The 18749-nt window shown below is 42.1% G+C and overlaps 1 protein-coding gene across 6 annotated transcripts in view; it reads right to left on the bottom strand.

Annotated features, from left to right (window-relative positions):
• COL12A1 (collagen type XII alpha 1 chain) overlaps positions 1-18749 on the bottom strand; it is a 130719-nt gene that overhangs the window by 49749 nt on the left and 62221 nt on the right. For all 6 annotated transcript variants that reach the window (XM_021092374.1, XM_013992820.2, XM_013992819.2 and 3 more), the window contains 12 exons: positions 17345-17481; positions 15624-15753; positions 13765-13904; positions 13411-13543; positions 13275-13301; positions 12792-12934; positions 8533-8662; positions 7412-7548; positions 6751-6880; positions 5405-5547; positions 4103-4232; positions 3116-3258 (listed from right to left, as the gene is read on the bottom strand). In XM_021092374.1, coding sequence (XP_020948033.1) covers positions 3116-3258; positions 4103-4232; positions 5405-5547; positions 6751-6880; positions 7412-7548; positions 8533-8662; positions 12792-12934; positions 13275-13301; positions 13411-13543; positions 13765-13904; positions 15624-15753; positions 17345-17481 — 1523 coding nt within the window. The remainder of the gene's footprint in view (positions 1-3115; positions 3259-4102; positions 4233-5404; positions 5548-6750; positions 6881-7411; positions 7549-8532; positions 8663-12791; positions 12935-13274; positions 13302-13410; positions 13544-13764; positions 13905-15623; positions 15754-17344; positions 17482-18749) is intronic.

The following is an 18749-nucleotide window of genomic DNA, read 5'->3' as shown; positions in this document are numbered from 1 at the left end:
TGTGTCTGCTTCACATGTTCCTTCAACAAATATGTATCCTGTGCCCACCATGGGAACATACTAGGGAGCAAAAATGGGCTTGGTTTCCATCCTCAAGAGCACTGACAGTTGGACTGATACTAATTAGGTGAGAAAGATGAAAAAGAGGGAATAGAAAACACATTCGATGGACTCTGTGAAGAGGAAATGACAGATCTCTCAATCTCTCTCCCAGCCCTGTGTTAACTTCTACAAACAACACTTAGGTGAGTGAACGCCAGATGGAATATACTCTGATACCAAATGGTGAATTCTGGGGAAACATATATTTTTTCTTTCTTTCTTTTTTTTTTTTTTTTTTTTTTTTTGCTTTTTAGGGCCACACCCATGGCATATGGAAGTTTCCAAGCAAGGGGTTGAATTGGAATTATAGCTGCTGACCTACACTACAGCCACAGCAACACAGGATCCAAGCCACATCTACGATTTACACCACAGCTCATGGCAACACCGGCTCTTTAATCCACTGAGCAAGGCCAGGGATCCAACCCACATCCTCATGGATACTACTCGGGTTCCTTACCACTGAGCCACAAGGGCAACTCCTGAAAAGTTACATTTTTAATGTTTTCAGAAAGTGTTGGGAAATGGCCTATTTGCCCATGGCAAGACTGAATAGACACTAAAGCCTGAGCCTCTCTGCTTTGGCAAACTAAATGTCGTAATACCACTTATCTCATTTTAATCAGAAACAGTAAATGGCAGTTATGTGAGTTTCTGATTAATTAAAACAAGGTCTTAAATTAAAGCTTAATATATCAAGTTCAAGTAGATAACATGTTTTATAATAGAGGGATAATGAGGAAGGAACAATCAAAGAGCCATGGGTGGCAAAATGGCTGCAAACCGCAGAACTGCCTTACAGCCAACATCCTGTATAATCTACCAACCTATCGCATCAATTAATCACTGAACTTTAACGAAAGTAGTGAGTTCCTCCATCCATAGCGGATGGATATGCAAATTGAGGGCTACAAGGAAGCTACAAGAAACCTGAATCTACTTCTAGAGTGATAAAATATGACACTCAAAAAGTTCAAGTCACAGGTCAGTCTCCCAAGGCAACAAAAATAAAAACAAAAATAAACCAATGGGACCTAATCAAACTGATAAGCTTTTGCACAGCAAAGGAAACCATAAAAAAAAAAAAAAAAAAAAAAAAAAACAAAAAGACAACCTATGGAATGGGAGAAAATAGTTTCAAACAATGTAACTGACAGGGCTTAATCTCTAAAATATACAGTTTACACAACTCAATAGCAAAAAAACCAACAACCCAATTGAAAAATGGGGAAAAGACCTGAACAGACATTTCTCCAAAGAAGATACACAGATGGCAAACAAGCACATGAAAAAGTGCTCATCATCACTGATTATTAGAGAAAGGCAAATCAAAACTACTATGAGATACCACCTCACACCAGTCAGAATGGGCATCATTAACAAGTCAACAAATTACAAATGCCAGAGAGGGTGTGGAGAAAAGGGAACCTTCCTACACTGTTGGTGGGAATGTAAATTGATAACACCACTATGGAGAACAGTATGGAGGTACCTCATAAAATTAAATATAGAACTACTATATGACCTAGCAATCCCACTCTTGGGCATATATCCAGACAAAACTTGAAAAAGACACATGCACCCCTATGTTCATTGCAGCACTATTCACAATAGCCAAGACATGGAAACAACCTGAATGTCCATCAACAGATGAATGGATTAAGAAGATGTGCTACATATACACAATGGAATGCTATTCAGCCATAAAAAAGAACAAAACAATGCCATTTGCAGCAACATGAATGGAACTAGAGACTCTCATACTGAGTGAAATAAGTCAGAAAGAGAAAGACAAATACAATATCACTTATATCTGGAATATAATATACGGCACAAATGAACCTTTCCACAGAAAAGAAACTCATGGACTTATAGAACAAACGTGTGGTTGCCAAGGGGGAGGGGGAGGGAGTGGGATGGACTGGGAATCTGGGGTTAATAGACGTAAACTATTGCCTTTGCAGTGGATAAGCAATGAGACCCTACTGTATAACACAGGGAACTGTAGCTAATCACCTATGATGGAGCATGATGGAGGATAATGTGAGAAAAAGAATGTGTGTGTGTGTGTGTGTGTATATATATATATACATATATATATATATATATATATATATATAAAGAATGTATATGTATGTGTGTGACTAGGTCACTTTGCTATACAGTAGAAAATTGACAGAACACGGTAAACCAACTAAAATGGAAAAAATAAAAATCATTAAATAAAAAAATTTTCTTTTTTAAAGCTCGAAGTCAGTATGAAAGTATTTATCATCCCAAACAAAAGATGTTACATTCACAGAAAAGACAGCTTGATTAGCGCTGGAGCATTGAAGGGAGACCTTATGGAGGAATTATATTTACAGAAAGGTTCACATTTAGATACTTAACATCACTCAAATGTTAATTTAGGTAGCTTAGAAAAATAGATCTCATGTTTCACCAGACTCAGTTCTTATGGTATGTTTTGTGTGTGTGTCTTTTTAGAGCTACACCCACGGCTTTTGGAGGTTCCCAGGCTAGGGGTTAAATCGGAGCTGTAACCGCCGGCCTACACCACAGCCACAGCAACTCAGGATCAGAGCCACTTCTGTGACCTACACCACAGCTCACAGCAACACTAGATCATTAACCCACTGAGCGAGGCCAGAGATGGAACCTGCATCCTCATGGATACTAGTCGGATACTAGTTACCACTGAGCCACGATGGGAACTGCTCTTATGGTATAAATACGCATCTTTGAGATAAGACAATTTTCAAGCTGTCTTTAGAAAATAAATGAGCCCAAAGACACTGACTGTAGTTTGGGAAGTCACCCTAGGCACAAGCAGGTGGCCCCAATATCATCTCATATGTCAGAGACTATCATGTACGATGGGACTGTCACACAGTCCACACAGAATCAAGAATCCAACTGTCACTACAGCACTTCCTAAAGAGGACAGTGTACTCCCACCCTCCATCCAGGTAAAAGATTCCAAAAAGCTCAGACAAATGGGTGCCAGACTCACATATTCATCAATCGGATCACCGACAGTAGGGGAATAGATGATCCTGTACTGCTGCACTGGCCCATCTGCATGGTCCCAGGCTACCGAGAGACTGTTGGTTGTCTCCCCAAAGACTCTCAGGTTTCTTGGTCCACTTCGTGGCACTAGATAAATAAATACAGTACAGTTAGTGGCTGTCTGTGCTTGCGATGATGCGGAGGGGGGCAGGGGTATAAAAGGATGTACCCAGATATTTTACCACCCTCTGAGTTGCTCCCTCTCTTATGAGAAAATACACATCTATTTTTTTTTTTTTTTTTTTGCTTTTTTAGGGCCACACCTGCAGCATATGGAGGTTCCCAGGCTAAGGATCCAATCAGAGCTGCAGCTGCCGGCCTACACCACAACCACAGCAACGCGGGATCCAAGTCACATCTGCGACCTACACCACAGCTCCCGGCAATGCCAGATCCTTAACCCACTGAGCGATGCCAGGATAGAACCCCCATTGTCATGGATGCTAGTCGGGTTCGCTTCTGCTGAGCCACAAAAGGAATTCCCCATCTCTGATTTTGATATATCATAAACAGCAAAAAGTGCTGTCTTCAGAGCTACATGCTGAACTTTCAGGAACAAAGAGCTAAGGTGGAACCTGAAAGTACCGACTGGGAGAGAAAGGGATTCTTTTAATTATTGTAACCACCTCCTGTTTAATGAAATAGAGAGGCCTCGTCTTCCCCAAGTGCCCAGTTGGTGAAAAGACCCACCACAGGGCAGAAGAAGGGAAGAAGCCCCTCCTGAACTCAGGGCCCAGGTGAAAAAATGGCTGATGGCATTCACTCAGCTCAGAGGGCAGTCACAGACCAAGGTGCCCTCCTGAACATGCAGGTGGGGCCCTGGGGCCTCCCCTCACCTGTGCAGGTGGAGGCAGTTCCCACACCCCTCACTCCCCACCCCCCTCCCAGCCCCCTGCCAAGGAAGTGGGTGGAGAAAGGGTTTCTGCCTCACATGTTCGTCCCTGGGCAGGGCTGGGATCACCCTCCCCATCCGCGTAGAGGGCCACGATGTTCACAGAATAGGGGGTGTCCGGAACCAGCCGTTCCAAGGTCACCATGCGGGTGTTTCCTGGCACCACAATCTGGAGGGAAGGACAAGCCAAATTCTGCCTAACGACAACCCACTCTTTTCACGAGTTGTCTATCAGTCAGCACAATAACGGTTACAATAAAAGGCTGAGCCCAGACACAGGAAGCCAATTTCCATGCTACCTCATGAGGTCTGCCCAAGCCACAGAGCTAGATGCAATTTATCCTCAGAAATTCCCTCTCCAAAAAAAGTGAGTTCATACTTGACCCTTAGTAACTTTTGTCTCCCATGGATGCTCACTATAAAGGTTCTCCAATACAACATCCAGGACTCAAGGGAGTTACCCCAAAGCACCCCAAAGTTTAATTACACATTGAGGAGAGACCCCCACACTTGTGGGGAGAGATTTTCTATTGAAATAGAGAGCTATTCCATGCAATGGATAGGGCAGTGTTGTCTGAATGCGTTCCTACCACCCAGAGGGACTTGCAAATTGGGACTCTTATACAACACATCTACTGCTCATCAGGTGTTTATCTTGGCTCATCATCATTGTTTATTGTGTAAAGACTTGTGTATTAAATGAGTGTATATATGTACCTTCCCATAGGTGTTCTGATATTATCTCTAGTCAGATCAATAAGTTCTGAACTCTACATTATTCATATATTTAAAAAGCTGCATAGTACTATGAATTGAAGATGAGTTATTTTTAAGAGCCCAGGAAGGCAAACATTAAGATATTTTCATAAAAAAGTCCATATTGACAAGGTCTAGCAATGATTTGCATGAACTCCTAGAATTAATTTGCATTTTCCCAAAATTCATTTTTGCTAATGAACTATACAGTTAATAATTTGCGTTAATTCATCAACAGCACTCTTTTTTTTTTTTTTTCTTTTTTAGCTGCACTTGCAGCATATGGAAGTTCCCAAGCCAGGGATGGAATCCAAACAGCAGTCATAGATATGGCAATACCAGATCTTTAACCCACTGCACCACAGAGGGAACCCCAAAACCACTCATCTAAGCATTACACACGGGCACATTTGGGGCTTGCATTCTCACGGGAAACAAACATGAAACTAAGGTCATCTGCAAATGACATTTCCAGGAGACCTAGGGCCACATCAACAAATGCCCTACTGCTCTGAGCAGCAGCTACAGCAGGAAGCACAGTGAAAGCTAACCCACTCTAACCACTAAGATGATAGTGTCACTTACAGACTCTGAGGGTCGAGTGCCGGCCTGGGGAGAATACACAAGGCGATACTGCTGCACGGGCCCTGGCGCTGGGTCCCAGCGGACGTCCAGGCTGTTTGGCGTTGGATTGTACACTTGGATGTTTGTTGCCACCCCTCTTACCACTGAGGAAAGAAAAGCCAACACTTATTTCTGACATCTATTTATATACATTGAGCTTTGGTGATCACTCTTCCAGAACTTCCACTCTGCCATAAGATAAAACACTGTTCTCCTCCAACTTCCAAATTATCTATACCCAAAAGCTGAATAAAACTCTCCAAATCCAAATTCAATTAAAGTTAGCCAACTTGGCCTTGGTCTATATGTAAGCAAAAGTTGTTGCCGATAAAAACAAGCTAGTCAACAAAGTAGAACTTGGTTGGCCACAAAAGAGCAAGGGACAAGGGACAAGAAACCAGAAAAGAAGCTTCAGTTTTCCAATATAGGTAATGGAGAAAGAGAGGATCTTATATGTAAGTGAAAACTGACAACCACAATGAAGCCTGTCTGATTCCCTCAGCTACCTTCACCCCCTCATTCCTTCTCATTCGACAAATAGATACCGAATGTCTTCTGTGATTAAAAGAAAAGGCAAAAAAGGAGGGAGAAAGAAAACACACGCTCAGTTCTAAATTAATTGCCCCAATAGGGACTTAGAAACACATGCAAAATAAATCCATGTACCAAACCCAGACTCTTGGTTCAGCCAATAACATTAGCTTTCTAGACCACTTATCTTTTGCCAAAAGTCATCCATACTTGCTCTCTTTTAGCCATCAGCAAGTATATTCTTAAAGCCAAAGAAGTATTTATAGATAAGCACCAAAGCTTTTAAGCAAGACTATAAAGACTTGTAAAACCACCATAAATGCAGTTCTCAAGATGTTAATGGCAAATGAGAGCGTACAGATTTTCAACACCAAAAAGCACGTTATCAGCAAACCAGAGAAATGTGCGATCTGGTAACATGAGGACAGACTTCAACAACTGATACTCTGAAAGCCAATTACAAAACACTGCTTCACACAAACTTATGAAGCACAAAGTAAAGCTCATGAATTTTTGCCAAAAAAAGAGGACACTGATGACTGATGAACACTGATGAACATTTATAAATCCCAAAATTATCATTTCAAAAGAAGAATGCCATTATAAATATTTTTGTCATATACTAAAATATTAACGGTTGGTGGTACTAGGGAGGTAAACTGTGGGTAATTTTTATGTTTTTAGTCTCTCAGGACTTTTCCAGATTTTCTTTAATGGGCCCATATGTCCTTTATACTGAAAAGTGAAGAAGCTACACTTTTATGCTTCTTACTTACACGTCCTGCCAGTATCTGATGTGCGTCCTCCATCACCTTCCGAATAAACGGGAACTACTGTAATGGTGTATGGGGTATCCGGCTGCAGGTTCCTAAGAATGGCATAATTGGTATTCCCAGGGATTGGTACCTAAAAAGTTTAATAAAATATAAAGTACTTGATTGAAGAACTTGGAAAGGAAATACTTCGAACAATATGATACTCAAAATCAAGTCAAGAAGCCAGTTCTGTAACACTGGATGGAAAGACGTGCTCCCATTTGAACTGTTATAAGAGTTTATGGAGACTTCTCTGGGGGTTCCTGCTGTGGCTCAGCAGTAACGAACCCAACTAGGATCTGCAGCTCCAATTCAACCCCTAGCCTGGGAATCTCCATATGCCGCAGGTGCACCCCTAAAAAGACAGAGAAAAAAAAAAGACTTCTCTACACCCCCCAGGCTCCCTCGTTAGAACTTTCTGGAATGACTATTTCCCCCAACCCCACTCCCCCCCAGTTACCCAGACCCTAAGGGCATCAACCTCCTCCCCTCTGTCAAGTTCACTAAATGAATATGAACTTCTTCTGCACTAAAGTAAACCAGTTAAATCTTCAGCTCTGCTTGGCAATCTTTCAGCTGCAGAAGGAAACAAACATGTATTTGTCCTACAGGAAATAATTACCATTTCCTCTGGACCGCCTGCCATCGCATAGAAGAGCTTGTACTGGCGAGGACTGCCCTCTGCATGGTCCCAGCGAACGTTCAAAGTGCTGGTGGAAGGGTCATACACTCTGAGGTTCCTCACAGTATTCAAGGGTTCTAGAATGCACAGGAAGTACATCACAGAGAGGTCCTAACAGTCAAGCACACGCAGAGCACAGGCTTGCTGATACCTCCCAGGAACCCTAGGACACAGCAGGCTCCCTCCAGTAGGCACCCACAAATGTCTGTTGATATGAGTACATGTGCATCCAGAGTTGAAACATCTGTGATCATCTGGTCCATGTCTCATCTCCCCACAGGGTATTTTCACCCCAGAGAGTTTTTGGTTTGTTCTATCCTAGAAAGAAATCAAAGTCTTTCTCTACAAACATAGGTAACTCCAAGTAGGGATCTTAAAAACAATTATTATAATTATTATTATTGTTGTTGTTGTTGTTGTTGTTATTATTATTATTATTATTATTATTGCTTTTTAGGGCCACACCCATGGAAGTTCCAAGGCTAGGAGTCGAATCAGAGCTACAGCTACTGGCCTACACCACAGCCACAGCAATGCCAGATCTGAGCCGAGTCTATGACCTACACCACACCTCATGGGAACTCTGGATCCTTAACCCACTGAGTGAAGCCAGAGATTGAACCCACATCCTCATGGATACTAGTGGGATTCTGTTTGGCTGAGCCACAACAGGAACTCCAATTAAGATTGTTATTAATATGCACTGTAAGAAATCAGCAAAACTCGTCGCCCCAGGGTTTCCAGGGAATGCTGGGATTCCATCCACCTGATGGTGGTTTAAAAAGCTGCTGGGGGAGTTCCTATTGTGGCTCAGTGGAAAAGAATCTGACTCAAATCCATGAGGATGCAGGTTCGATCCCTGGCCCTGCTCGGTGGGTTAAGGATCTGGCATTGCCATGCAGAAGCAGTTCAGATCCCGCATTGCTGTGGTGTAGGCTGGCAGCTACAGCTCTGATTCAACTCCTAGCCTGAGAACCTCTATATGCCATGAGTGCAGCCCTAAAAAAAAAAAAAGACAAAAATAAATAAATAAATGGCCACTGAAGTCTGGGTTCACTTACTGGTCTTGCCTCTTCCAGTCATGCGGCCGCCTTCCCCATCAGGATACAGTGAGGACACCGTGATTGTGTAAGGTGTGTCGGGCTTCAGCTTCTGCAGGAGCACACTGTTCTGTCGTCCTCCCACCGTGGTCTGGAGGAAGACAGGGATAAGTGTCAGCGTTGCTCTCTCCATCGCACTCATCTGTTAGAAAAAAATCCCTTTCTACAGGGGAACTGATGGAGACTTCTGCCAAGATCTGGAAACATGGCCTACAGTGAAAGTTTGAACTCTATCATAGGGTATAGTTTTAAATGTGAAATATGCACCTTAAATCATAAAAAAGGATTCTAAGCCTTAAACTGGTGATCTTAACAAGATATTTCAACTTGCGAGCCGCCAGCACTGCCAAATTTCATCCAAAACACATTTCACAGACTTCTTCCCCTCAAAGGCATTAATCATAAGTGAACTGCAAAGGAACTTGAAGATAGGAAAGAATTGCATAATAGTGGAGGCTCCACACCATTTGGTATTATTCTTACCTTTTTACAGATGTTTCTTATTTGCTTTAGAAACACATTAAAATGATTCAGCACAGGAGTTCCTGTTGTGGCACAGCAGAAATGAATCTGACTAGGAACCATGAGGTTGTGGGTTTGATCCCTGGCCTCGATCAGTGGGTTAAAGATCTGGTGTTGCTGTGAGCTGTGGTGTAGGTCCTGTTACTGTGGCTGTGACACAGGCCAGCAGCTACAGCTCTGATTCGACCCCTAGCCTGGGAACCTCCATATGCCACAGGTGCGGCCCTAAAAAGAAAAAAAAAATTATTCTGCACAAGATCTAAAGCTTTGGGTTTTCCCCTTCAAAAACTGCACTCTAATAGCATCAGCTGTTTGAACCCTGGGACCAGATGCTCTGCCAGGCCACAGGCCAGGTCTCCCAGTCACCCCCATGACTCCAGTCTAATGATATAAAGTCTTTTCAATATCCTCTAATTACAGAATTCGAAGGTTTTATTCATCGCTCAAGGCCATCTAGCTATCTTTTTGAAAGAAAATGTGTATGATTTGTCAGCAGTTTATTTAAGTCAGATGTTTATGCCATGCTAATGAAAATCACATGAAAACAGCCTGCTGCCCACAACAAAGGCACGTGTGGATGGCTGGAGGTACTTCCAGATGCTTCCACTTAGCACCAACTCAAGCCGCCTGAGTTTCAGAGGAAACCTCACTGCACCACTGTCCTCATCCTCTATAGGAACAAACCGAATGACAGCGGCTAGTTTTAACCAACTTAGTGTTTAAGGTTATGAGAGAAAAGTAGCAAAAGCAATATAAGACATTTGCTACTTGACAACTGTGAAAGAATCCTCTTAGTAGAATTCACCTTCGGGTGGAAGCAGAAGGATGGGTGCCTACTTCTCCCTCCCAAATCTCCAAAATAACTCTACCATCAGCAACCCATTACTTTATTTCATGGTCAAGCATTAAAACGCAAATATCCCTAGGAATAACAAACCTTAAGGGATTATCAAATAACACTTCACAGAGAATAAATTGATGAGACTCCTCCTAATTTAAACAGCTGAGAGATGGTAAGGGAGACCCAGAGCAGCGGTTGGAGGGTCAGCGTCACCAAGAACAGAAATGCCAGGGACAAGATTTGCTTCAATCAGGCCTGACACAGATGAAAGTTCTGTTTCTTCCATTCAAATAGCATTCCATCCTAGGTCCCTGGTTAGCCTAGCAGTTAAGAATCCAGTGTGGTTACTGCTGTGGCTCAGGTCACTGCTATGGCGCAGGTTCAATCCCTGGTCAGGAAACTTCCATATGTCCCAGGCACAACCAAAAAAAAAAAAATCATTCCATCAAATGCGTCTTATTAAAATAAAAACTGGAGTTCCCATCGCAGCTCAGCAGAAACAAATCTGACCAGCATCCATGAGGATATAGATTCGATCCCTGGCCTGGCTCAGTGGGTTAAGGATCTAGCGTTGCTGTGGCTGTGGTGTAGACCAGCAGCTGTAGCTCTGATTTGACCCCTAGCCTGGGAGCCTCCATATGCCACTGGTGCGGCCCTAAAATAAAAAAAGGCCAAAAAATAAATAAAAGCCAGTTCACTAATCCTATTGATGAGAACGCCACCCTTGTGACCTAATCACCTCCCAAAGGCTTCATCTCCATATATTATCACATTAAGGGTTAGCTTTCAACCCTGAATTCTGAGAAGACACAAACAGCCAGTTTACACCAGGTGATATTACAAAATTATTATTAAGGTTTCTAAGGTGTGTGGTTACATACACATATATAATAGAATTCTATCTCTTCAACATGATCTGAAGTCATGCAGAATTAATTTTAAAGGAATTCATTGGGAATCAAATGAAACGGAATTAGCCAATGTTAATTGTTAGAAACTAAGTAACAGAGGGTTATAGTTCTGTTCTCTACTATTGCGTATGTTTGAAAAATTAAATTAAAAAATTAACAAAAATAAATAGGTAGAAGTGAGTTGATTACAGTTGGTATTTAGTTTATAACTGATAAAGGAGGAAAAGGTAGAATTTATCTAAGTTACTTTTTTTTTTCTCAAAACAAATTACCGTCTGTTCAGGGAGTTCCTGTTGTGGCTCAGCGGGTACGAATCTGACTAGCATCCATTAGGACACAGGTACAATCCCTGGCCTGGCTCAATGGGTTAAGGATCTGGCATTGCCCTGAGCTATGGTGTAGGTCACAGACGCAGCTTGCATCCTGTGTTGCTGTGGCTGCGTCATAGGCTGGCAGCTGCAGCTCCAATTCAACCCCAAGCCTGGGAACCACTGTATGCTACAGGTGCGGTCCTAAAACCAATTCTCAATCGAAGCAGACCACTTAAGTCTAGTCCTGTGGAAACCATCACAGAGCAGCTCACAAGTCACACGGGGACTGGAGGGGTCTATGACTCCAACAAACACACTTCCCATTCAGGTCAGAGACCTTCAATCCCTGCCAGCATCTACCTCTGCTAACACCCCTGAACTGGGAAGAGAGACAACTCATTTGCTGGGGCTCAGAGAGTCAGATGATTAAGAGTGAACACCTAATCTGTCTCTGAGGCTGTGTGATGAAATAATACAAAACATTGACAAAATACCAGCCCTCAAAAAAGGTATCTGGAGGAAAGTACGACCCTATCTGTGTAAAAATCATAGTGCTTCCTGACCCAGGGTAACGTGTGCAGTTCTAGTTTCATAAAACAAAAATGGAGAAGGTTCAAAGACAGACAACTCCTGTCAGCAAGGTGAATGGACAAGGGCTCTATTAAATAAGGGAAATCTGGAGTTCCTGTTATGGCTCAGCGATAATGAACCCAACTGGTATCCAAGAGGATGTGGGTTCAATCCCTGGACCCTCTCAGTGGTCAAGGATCCAGCCAGCGTTGCTGTGGCTGTGGTGTAGGCCAGCAGCTGAAGCTCTGATTTGACCCCTAGCCTGGGGATTTCCACATGCCGCAGGTGCAGCTCTAAAAAAAAAGACAAAAAATAAAATAAGGAAACTCTGGGAAGATAAGGAAGATTAAAAACTAAGTTTGCAGCCCTACAATCTTTCTCGAGAACATCCCCTCAGATAAACAATGCTAAATAATATGAAATGGAGGAATAGGTGCCTGGATCTCGAAACATCAGATCTAGAGGATAACTTATGACAAGAAAAAAAAAAGAAAAATTAGAATAATGGCAGTCCAGCAAATTTTCAATACTTGATCAAGTTAGAGAGATCTGGATTGAAAATATAAATAGATTCAAACATCTAAATATCTTCATGGATAGTCTTCAAGGAAAACACGAATGCCTTGAGACACATCAGGGATGAGGCCAATTAATCCCATCCAGCACAGTAAATTTTGCAATTCTCCCAACAGTGTGACTAACCAAACACTGGCTCCCCTCACTGGGAGGGAGAGGAGTCTGAGGAGGAAAAGGTAGAATTTATCCAAGTTACTTTTTTTTTTTCTCAAAACAAATTACCGTCTGTTCAGGGAGTTCCTGTTGTGGCTCAGCGGGTACGAATCTGACTAGCATCCATTAGGACACAGGTACAATCCCTGGCCTGGCTCAATGGGTTAAGGATCTGGCATTGCCCTGAGCTATAGTGGTCACAGACGCAGCTCGGATCCTGTGTTGCTGTGGCTGCGTCGTAGGCTGGCAGCTGCAGCTCCAATTCAACCCCAAGCCTGGGAACCACTGTATGCTACAGGTGCGGTCCTAAAAAGACAAAAAAGAAAAAAAAATTACCGTCTGTTCATTGCCTTCCCCTGTTGAAGGCTGATAGGTGATTCGGTACTTCTGCACGCGACCACTAGCAGGATCCCACTTAACAGTCAAGCTGTTGGATGTTGCATTATACACCTGAAGGTTTCGTGGGCCACTTTTGGGAGCTGAAAAAAGATTGTTGAGAAACAGAGTGAACAAACTGAACCAGGTCTCCCCTCAAATACATACTGCTCCCAAGGAAATCAAAAGAACTGTCTATTTCTGGGCTTATAACTAAATGGACCCCACGATAAAAGATGGTTGTTGAATCTCAAGTGACTCCTTAACCAACAGTAGAAAAGAGCAAAGCGTTTCAAGAAAGACCTCTTTTAAAGAGGTCCCAATCAACATCTTATGGTTTAAAAGCAGAAGGCCTATTTGCAGTGAATTTTGTTGTATTATTCATTCATTCATTCATTCACTCCTTCTTTGGTCATTCATACAGTCAGCAAATTAGATTCTTACCTTGTGTTGTTAAGGGTATCAAACGCACTAAAAAAAAAAAAAAAACAGATTTCAGGGAAATATTACTAATACAGCTCTGGCTCTATTTTTTAATTAATTTAAAAATAAGAATGTTCTCCTGAAAGCCAAAACCTACGTGTGCGCTCGCTGCCAATCAGATCATCACTTTCTGACTCATCAGGGTAGATGGCAGTCACAGACACTTCATAGAGAGTGTTCGGGTTCAGGTTTTCAAACACCAAAGTATTCTCATCTCCATTCAGGATGGTCTTAGGAAAAAACGACAAACGATAAACACAGGATTAAGTCACCACATATGCCATACGCTAAGTGGCCCTCAGCTGACATCATTTAGCCAGATGTTCCTCCTGCTCTGATGCATAACATGAGCTCAAATGTCACTAATAGGAAAGGATGTCTTCTGGGCAACAGAGGGTCCCTATAATGAAACAGGATCTAAAAAAAAGAAGAAGAAAAGAGTTAGCACCACCTCCATCTTATCTGTGCTTCCAGAAGGTGCCCAGGTGATTCTGTAGAGCGATACATCGGAAGCTCCATGATCCCAAGTGCCTCTGAAACTCTCTGGCGTTACTTCAGAGATCCATAGGTTTGTTGGAGCTGGCACAGTGCCTGTTATGAGAAAAGGCAGAACTAAGTTTTTGGATGTGATCTACAAATAATGTAATAGAACTGCCTTGTTTTATTTTAATGAACACTTGGAAACTGACTGACAATATTACTGACAACCAAGTGGCCCACCACTTTAGTTCACTTGAAAGTAAATACAGACAGGGAGGAGTTGGAGTTCCCGTCGTGGCTCAGTGGTAACAAATCAGACTAGTATCCAGGAGGATGAGGGTTCGATCCCTGGCCTCACTCAGTGGATTAAGGATAGGGTGTTGCTGTCGCTGTGGTGTAGGCCAGCAGCTGCAGCTCTGATTCGACCCCTAGCCTGGGAACTTCCATCTGCCACGGGTTCAACCCAAAAAAGGAAAAAAAAAAAAACCCAAAGACAATGATGATGGGTTAAATACTACAGAAGGACCATGAGAGGGAGAGAAAGGGACATCCTTTAAAGCAGGTTCAGAATGGAGCAGGGCTGGCCGGGCCCAGGCAGGTGCCCTGTACCCTCCACTTCCTACTGTGGGAGTCTTCCTCTCCTCTGAGCAGCTCCCACCTCACCTTCCTTATATGCTCCTATGTATTGTTACTTTTTATCTCCACAGTGAAATACTACCTAGGGCAAAGATCATCATCCTTTGTTAGCCCTGAGAACATTTTACATACAGTACAATCAGATCTCAAAAAACAATGACAACTTAATGCATGCTTTCCAGAGAAAATGTCCAACATACATGAAGAATACACTTTCTCCCACCCCCTAAACACACACACACACACACACACACACACACACACACACACACACCACAGTTAAGTATCCAGAAGATGAATTAGTGACAGAGGCTGGTAGAATAACAGGATAGAAATTATCAGGAAAAGAATGGGCATAAATTCAGAATAGATAAGCAATGAGATTCTGCTGTATAGCACTGGGACCTATATCTAGTCACTTATGATGGAGCATGATGGAGGATAGTGTGAGAAAAATAATGTTTGTATGTATGTGTGACTGGGTCTTTTTGCTATACAGTAAAAAATTAACAGAACACTGTAAACCAGCTATAATGGAAAAATAAAAATCATTTTTTAAAAAAGAATGTGCATAGAGATAGAAAATAGGAAGAAAATAAGTGGAAAACAATCTATGAACACAGATATCATTAAATACTGACAAAAATAACATTAAGAAATGTACAGAGAACTATACTCAATATTTTCTATTAGTATACAAGGGTAAAGAATCCGAAAAGGAGTGTGTGTATATATACATATATACACATTTGCATATGTATGTATAACTGAATCACTTTACTACATACCTGAAACTAACCAATGTTATAGATCAACTATACTTCAATAAAAAAAAAAAATTAAAGAAATGGAGGAGTTCCCATTGTGGTGCAGTGGAAATGAATCTGACTAGGAACCATGAGGTTGCAGGTTCAATCCCTCCCCTCACTCAGTGGGTCAAGGATCCGGCATCGAGTGCGCTGTGGTGTAGGTTGCAGATGCGGCTTGGATCTGGCATGGCTGTGGCTGTGGCTGTGGTGGGCAGCTATAGCTCCGATTCCACCCCTAGCCTGGGAACCTCCATATGCCACAAGTGCAGCCATAAAAAGACCAAAAAAAGAAAAAGAAAAAAGAAATGAAAATAGCCCAGTTAGTCCAGGGACACATGCACATGGTGCTATTTCCAGTCATCAATAAAGCAGAAGCACAACTCACGGGTGGTGTCTTGAGCAGTCACAGGGGGAGACTCCCCTTCATCATACACAGCAGAAACGCTGACAGTGTACAGGGTTTGCGAGAAGAGGTCTTTGAGAGGCGTACTGGTCTGTGACCTGTCCACCTCTACCTACAATAAAGCAGTGGAACTCTTTTTACAAAGTTTATTTTTGTATGTTGTTTGCTATATTTGCTCTGTCTCTCAAGGCAAGAGCATAAGAAGTGTGGTACTAAAAAACAACAGTGGTTTCCATTCTGCACGAAAGTCTGTAAGAGGGAAAAACAAATCTGACTCCACATTAGATCAGATCCGTGGCCTGTGCTTAGTCAGTCATGCCGGCTCTGCATCTTTTGTAAAAGAACATTGCCTATGGCCTGAAATATACAAGAGAATCCATTCTCAGAGCTCTGACCTTTCATAGAGATAAAAAGGTGTAGAGCAGACACTTGTTTTATTGGAGGTTTACAGGAACATCACGACCTGACCTACATAGACAGCTATAAAAAACAAAGGATTTTGACACCAAATTTGCAACAACTAACCTCACCCCTCCCTCACCTGGCTTTTAAAAGTGCTTTGCTGGAACTCTTTGAGGAGTTCCGAGCTTTGGGGGCATAAGCCATTCAATTCCTTGCCTGGCCAGGCAATAAATCTTTCTCTGCTCCAAATTCCAACCTCTTGGTTTGTTTGCCCTTAACTGTACATTGGGCACATAACTTGCATTCAGTGGCAAATCTAGGAACCGGAGATAGTTTAAATGCTTCCAAAGTAGAAAAAAATGTATGAACTACAGCCATACCTGGCACTATTGTCTGGTAAATGATGACTGCCTAGGAATTCAAACAACCAAATTGTTTTTTCCTATCTCCCTTTGTACCACTGCCTGAGTTCTTTCAGAAAAATTCTCCTGTGGATTAGTTTGTTACGAACAAGAACACTGTAAGACCCACTGGTCACCATACTGCTTTTGACATTGAAATCCAGAATGAAAGGAATGCATGCACAGGTGTAAATTAGCATTAGTACAATCCAAATGACTACAAAGTCCATAACCAAGTGCTTATAGAAACTGTTTCTAGCTTCCAAAAATGCCTCTGAGGCTTTCACATTAATGCCACTTTCAGCAAACATAGGTTTTAAGCCCATTTTCTGGTGAAGCCCCTCAGTTTGGTCCCACTTTGAAGCAGGTTGTTGTGGAAGTAGCTCTCTATCGCAGCACATCCAAAAAAAAAAAAAAAATGCTCAAAGCCGAAGGAACATTCCTCTAACATTATATTCATACTTTCTCGCTGTCCTGCTCAACTGTCCTATCTTCCTATTATCTGACAAACCCCCTCTTCTTCCCTGCATCCCCTTGCTCGCTTTCATTTTTAGAAACATTATAACGGCATTTTTAGTAATTGCTAGAATGTAGAGCATCACATTAGGCATCTGGAGGAGTGCAAAATACCATCTAGATTCTGTAAATCTTTATCTACTAAGGGATGATGTTCATGAGATTAACACCTCACAGCAAAACATTTCTAAATCAAATGCTAGACAGTCCAATATATTATCCGTATTCAAATAGTGCTTTATCAATATATGGTATGACAAGTTTTCAATGCTATATTAATAAAGTGACAAGTCTTCAAAACAGGCTATCATCTATGTCTGTTTAGATTCATTCATTAAGCCTACTAGGAAAACAAATAATTCTAAAGTTTCCATCTCAACCTACCTCTTTGAAATCCTCTTCTGGTGTTTTGTAGCGGACAACGTATTTACGCACTTGTCCCGGCGCAGGTTCCCATAAGACATTCATGGTGCTGTGAGTCACGTCTCTGAGTTTCAGATCTCGAGGACTGGGCAAAGGCACTGGAGATGCATGAGAAATTAGGTCCAGATGTGATTCTCAACCACAAAGCTCTAAAGCATCCACACGAGTTGTCAAGAAGTTTGGAGAAAAGTTAAAGATGTGCAGCAAAGTAACCAAACAAATTGGCTGTGATGATAAAAGCTCTTGGATTCTACCAGGTATAGCTGAATTCTTCTTCAGAAGGCTTTTTAAAAATAGCATGAATTTCCATTTTTATCACAACTCCAACTTCTCACTTCTATCTTAAAATTTCTCCCACTCTATTTAACTTTTGCGTGTTGCTTTTGCGTGTTGCTCAGCTATAATAAATCATAATTCACCAAAAATGTACAACTCATACTTCTTCATCAGATATTTAAATGAGCTACGATAGGGAGTTCCTGTTATGGCTCAGTGGTTAACTAATCCGACTAGGAATGATGAGGTTGCGGGTTCGATTCCTGGCCTTGCCTAGTGGGTTAAGGACCTGGTATTCCCATGAGCTGTGGTGTAGATCACAGATCCCATGCGGCATGGCTCTGGTGTAGGCCAGCAGCTACAGCTCCAATTTGACCCCTAGCCTGGGAAACTCCATATGCCGTGGGTGAGGCCCTAGAAAAAGACAAAAAAAAAGCTACGATAGCAATCGAAATTAAAGTTATACTCCCTTAAGAATGTGATAGAAAAACAAATGGTTACAAGAGTGAAGAATGACAATGAGCCGAAATTAAGTATCCAGCGAGCTTATAAGAAAACCCACAGAATCCTAAAAGGTTAGAAGAAAATTCAAATGATAAATTTTCACCAAGTCAAACAAACCTTTATCTTAAAAAAGATGAGGGAGTTCCCATTGTGGCTCAGTGGTAATGAACCCAACTAGTATCCATGAGGATGTGGGTTTGATCCCTGGCCTCACTCAGGAGATTAAAGATCTGGTGTTGCTGTGAGCTGTGGCGTAGGTGGCAGCCATGGCTCAGATCCCATATTGCTGCAGCTGTGGTGTAGGCTGGCAGCTACAGCTCCAATATGACTCCTAGCCTGGGAACTTCCATGTGCCATGGGTGCAGCACCCTCCCCCCCAAAAAAAAGGATGAGGAGGAAGATAACTGACAAAGAGATTTTTCTCTTGTTACATGAGATCTCTCACTCTTTCTATTTGACCAAATTCCTTTGTCTCTCACTTCAACTCTGTACATCTCTCTTCCTGAATCCTTGTCTCCATATGCATGATTCTGTACTTCTATCCCTTCGATGTTTTCATCTCTGCCTTTCTCTGTGCCTTCCCTCT

The sequence above is a fragment of the Sus scrofa genome, chromosome 1, assembly GCF_000003025.6.
Source record: "Sus scrofa isolate TJ Tabasco breed Duroc chromosome 1, Sscrofa11.1, whole genome shotgun sequence".
NCBI classification, from domain to species: domain Eukaryota; kingdom Metazoa; phylum Chordata; class Mammalia; order Artiodactyla; family Suidae; genus Sus; species Sus scrofa.
This window is presented reverse-complemented; position numbering and strand designations above follow the sequence as displayed.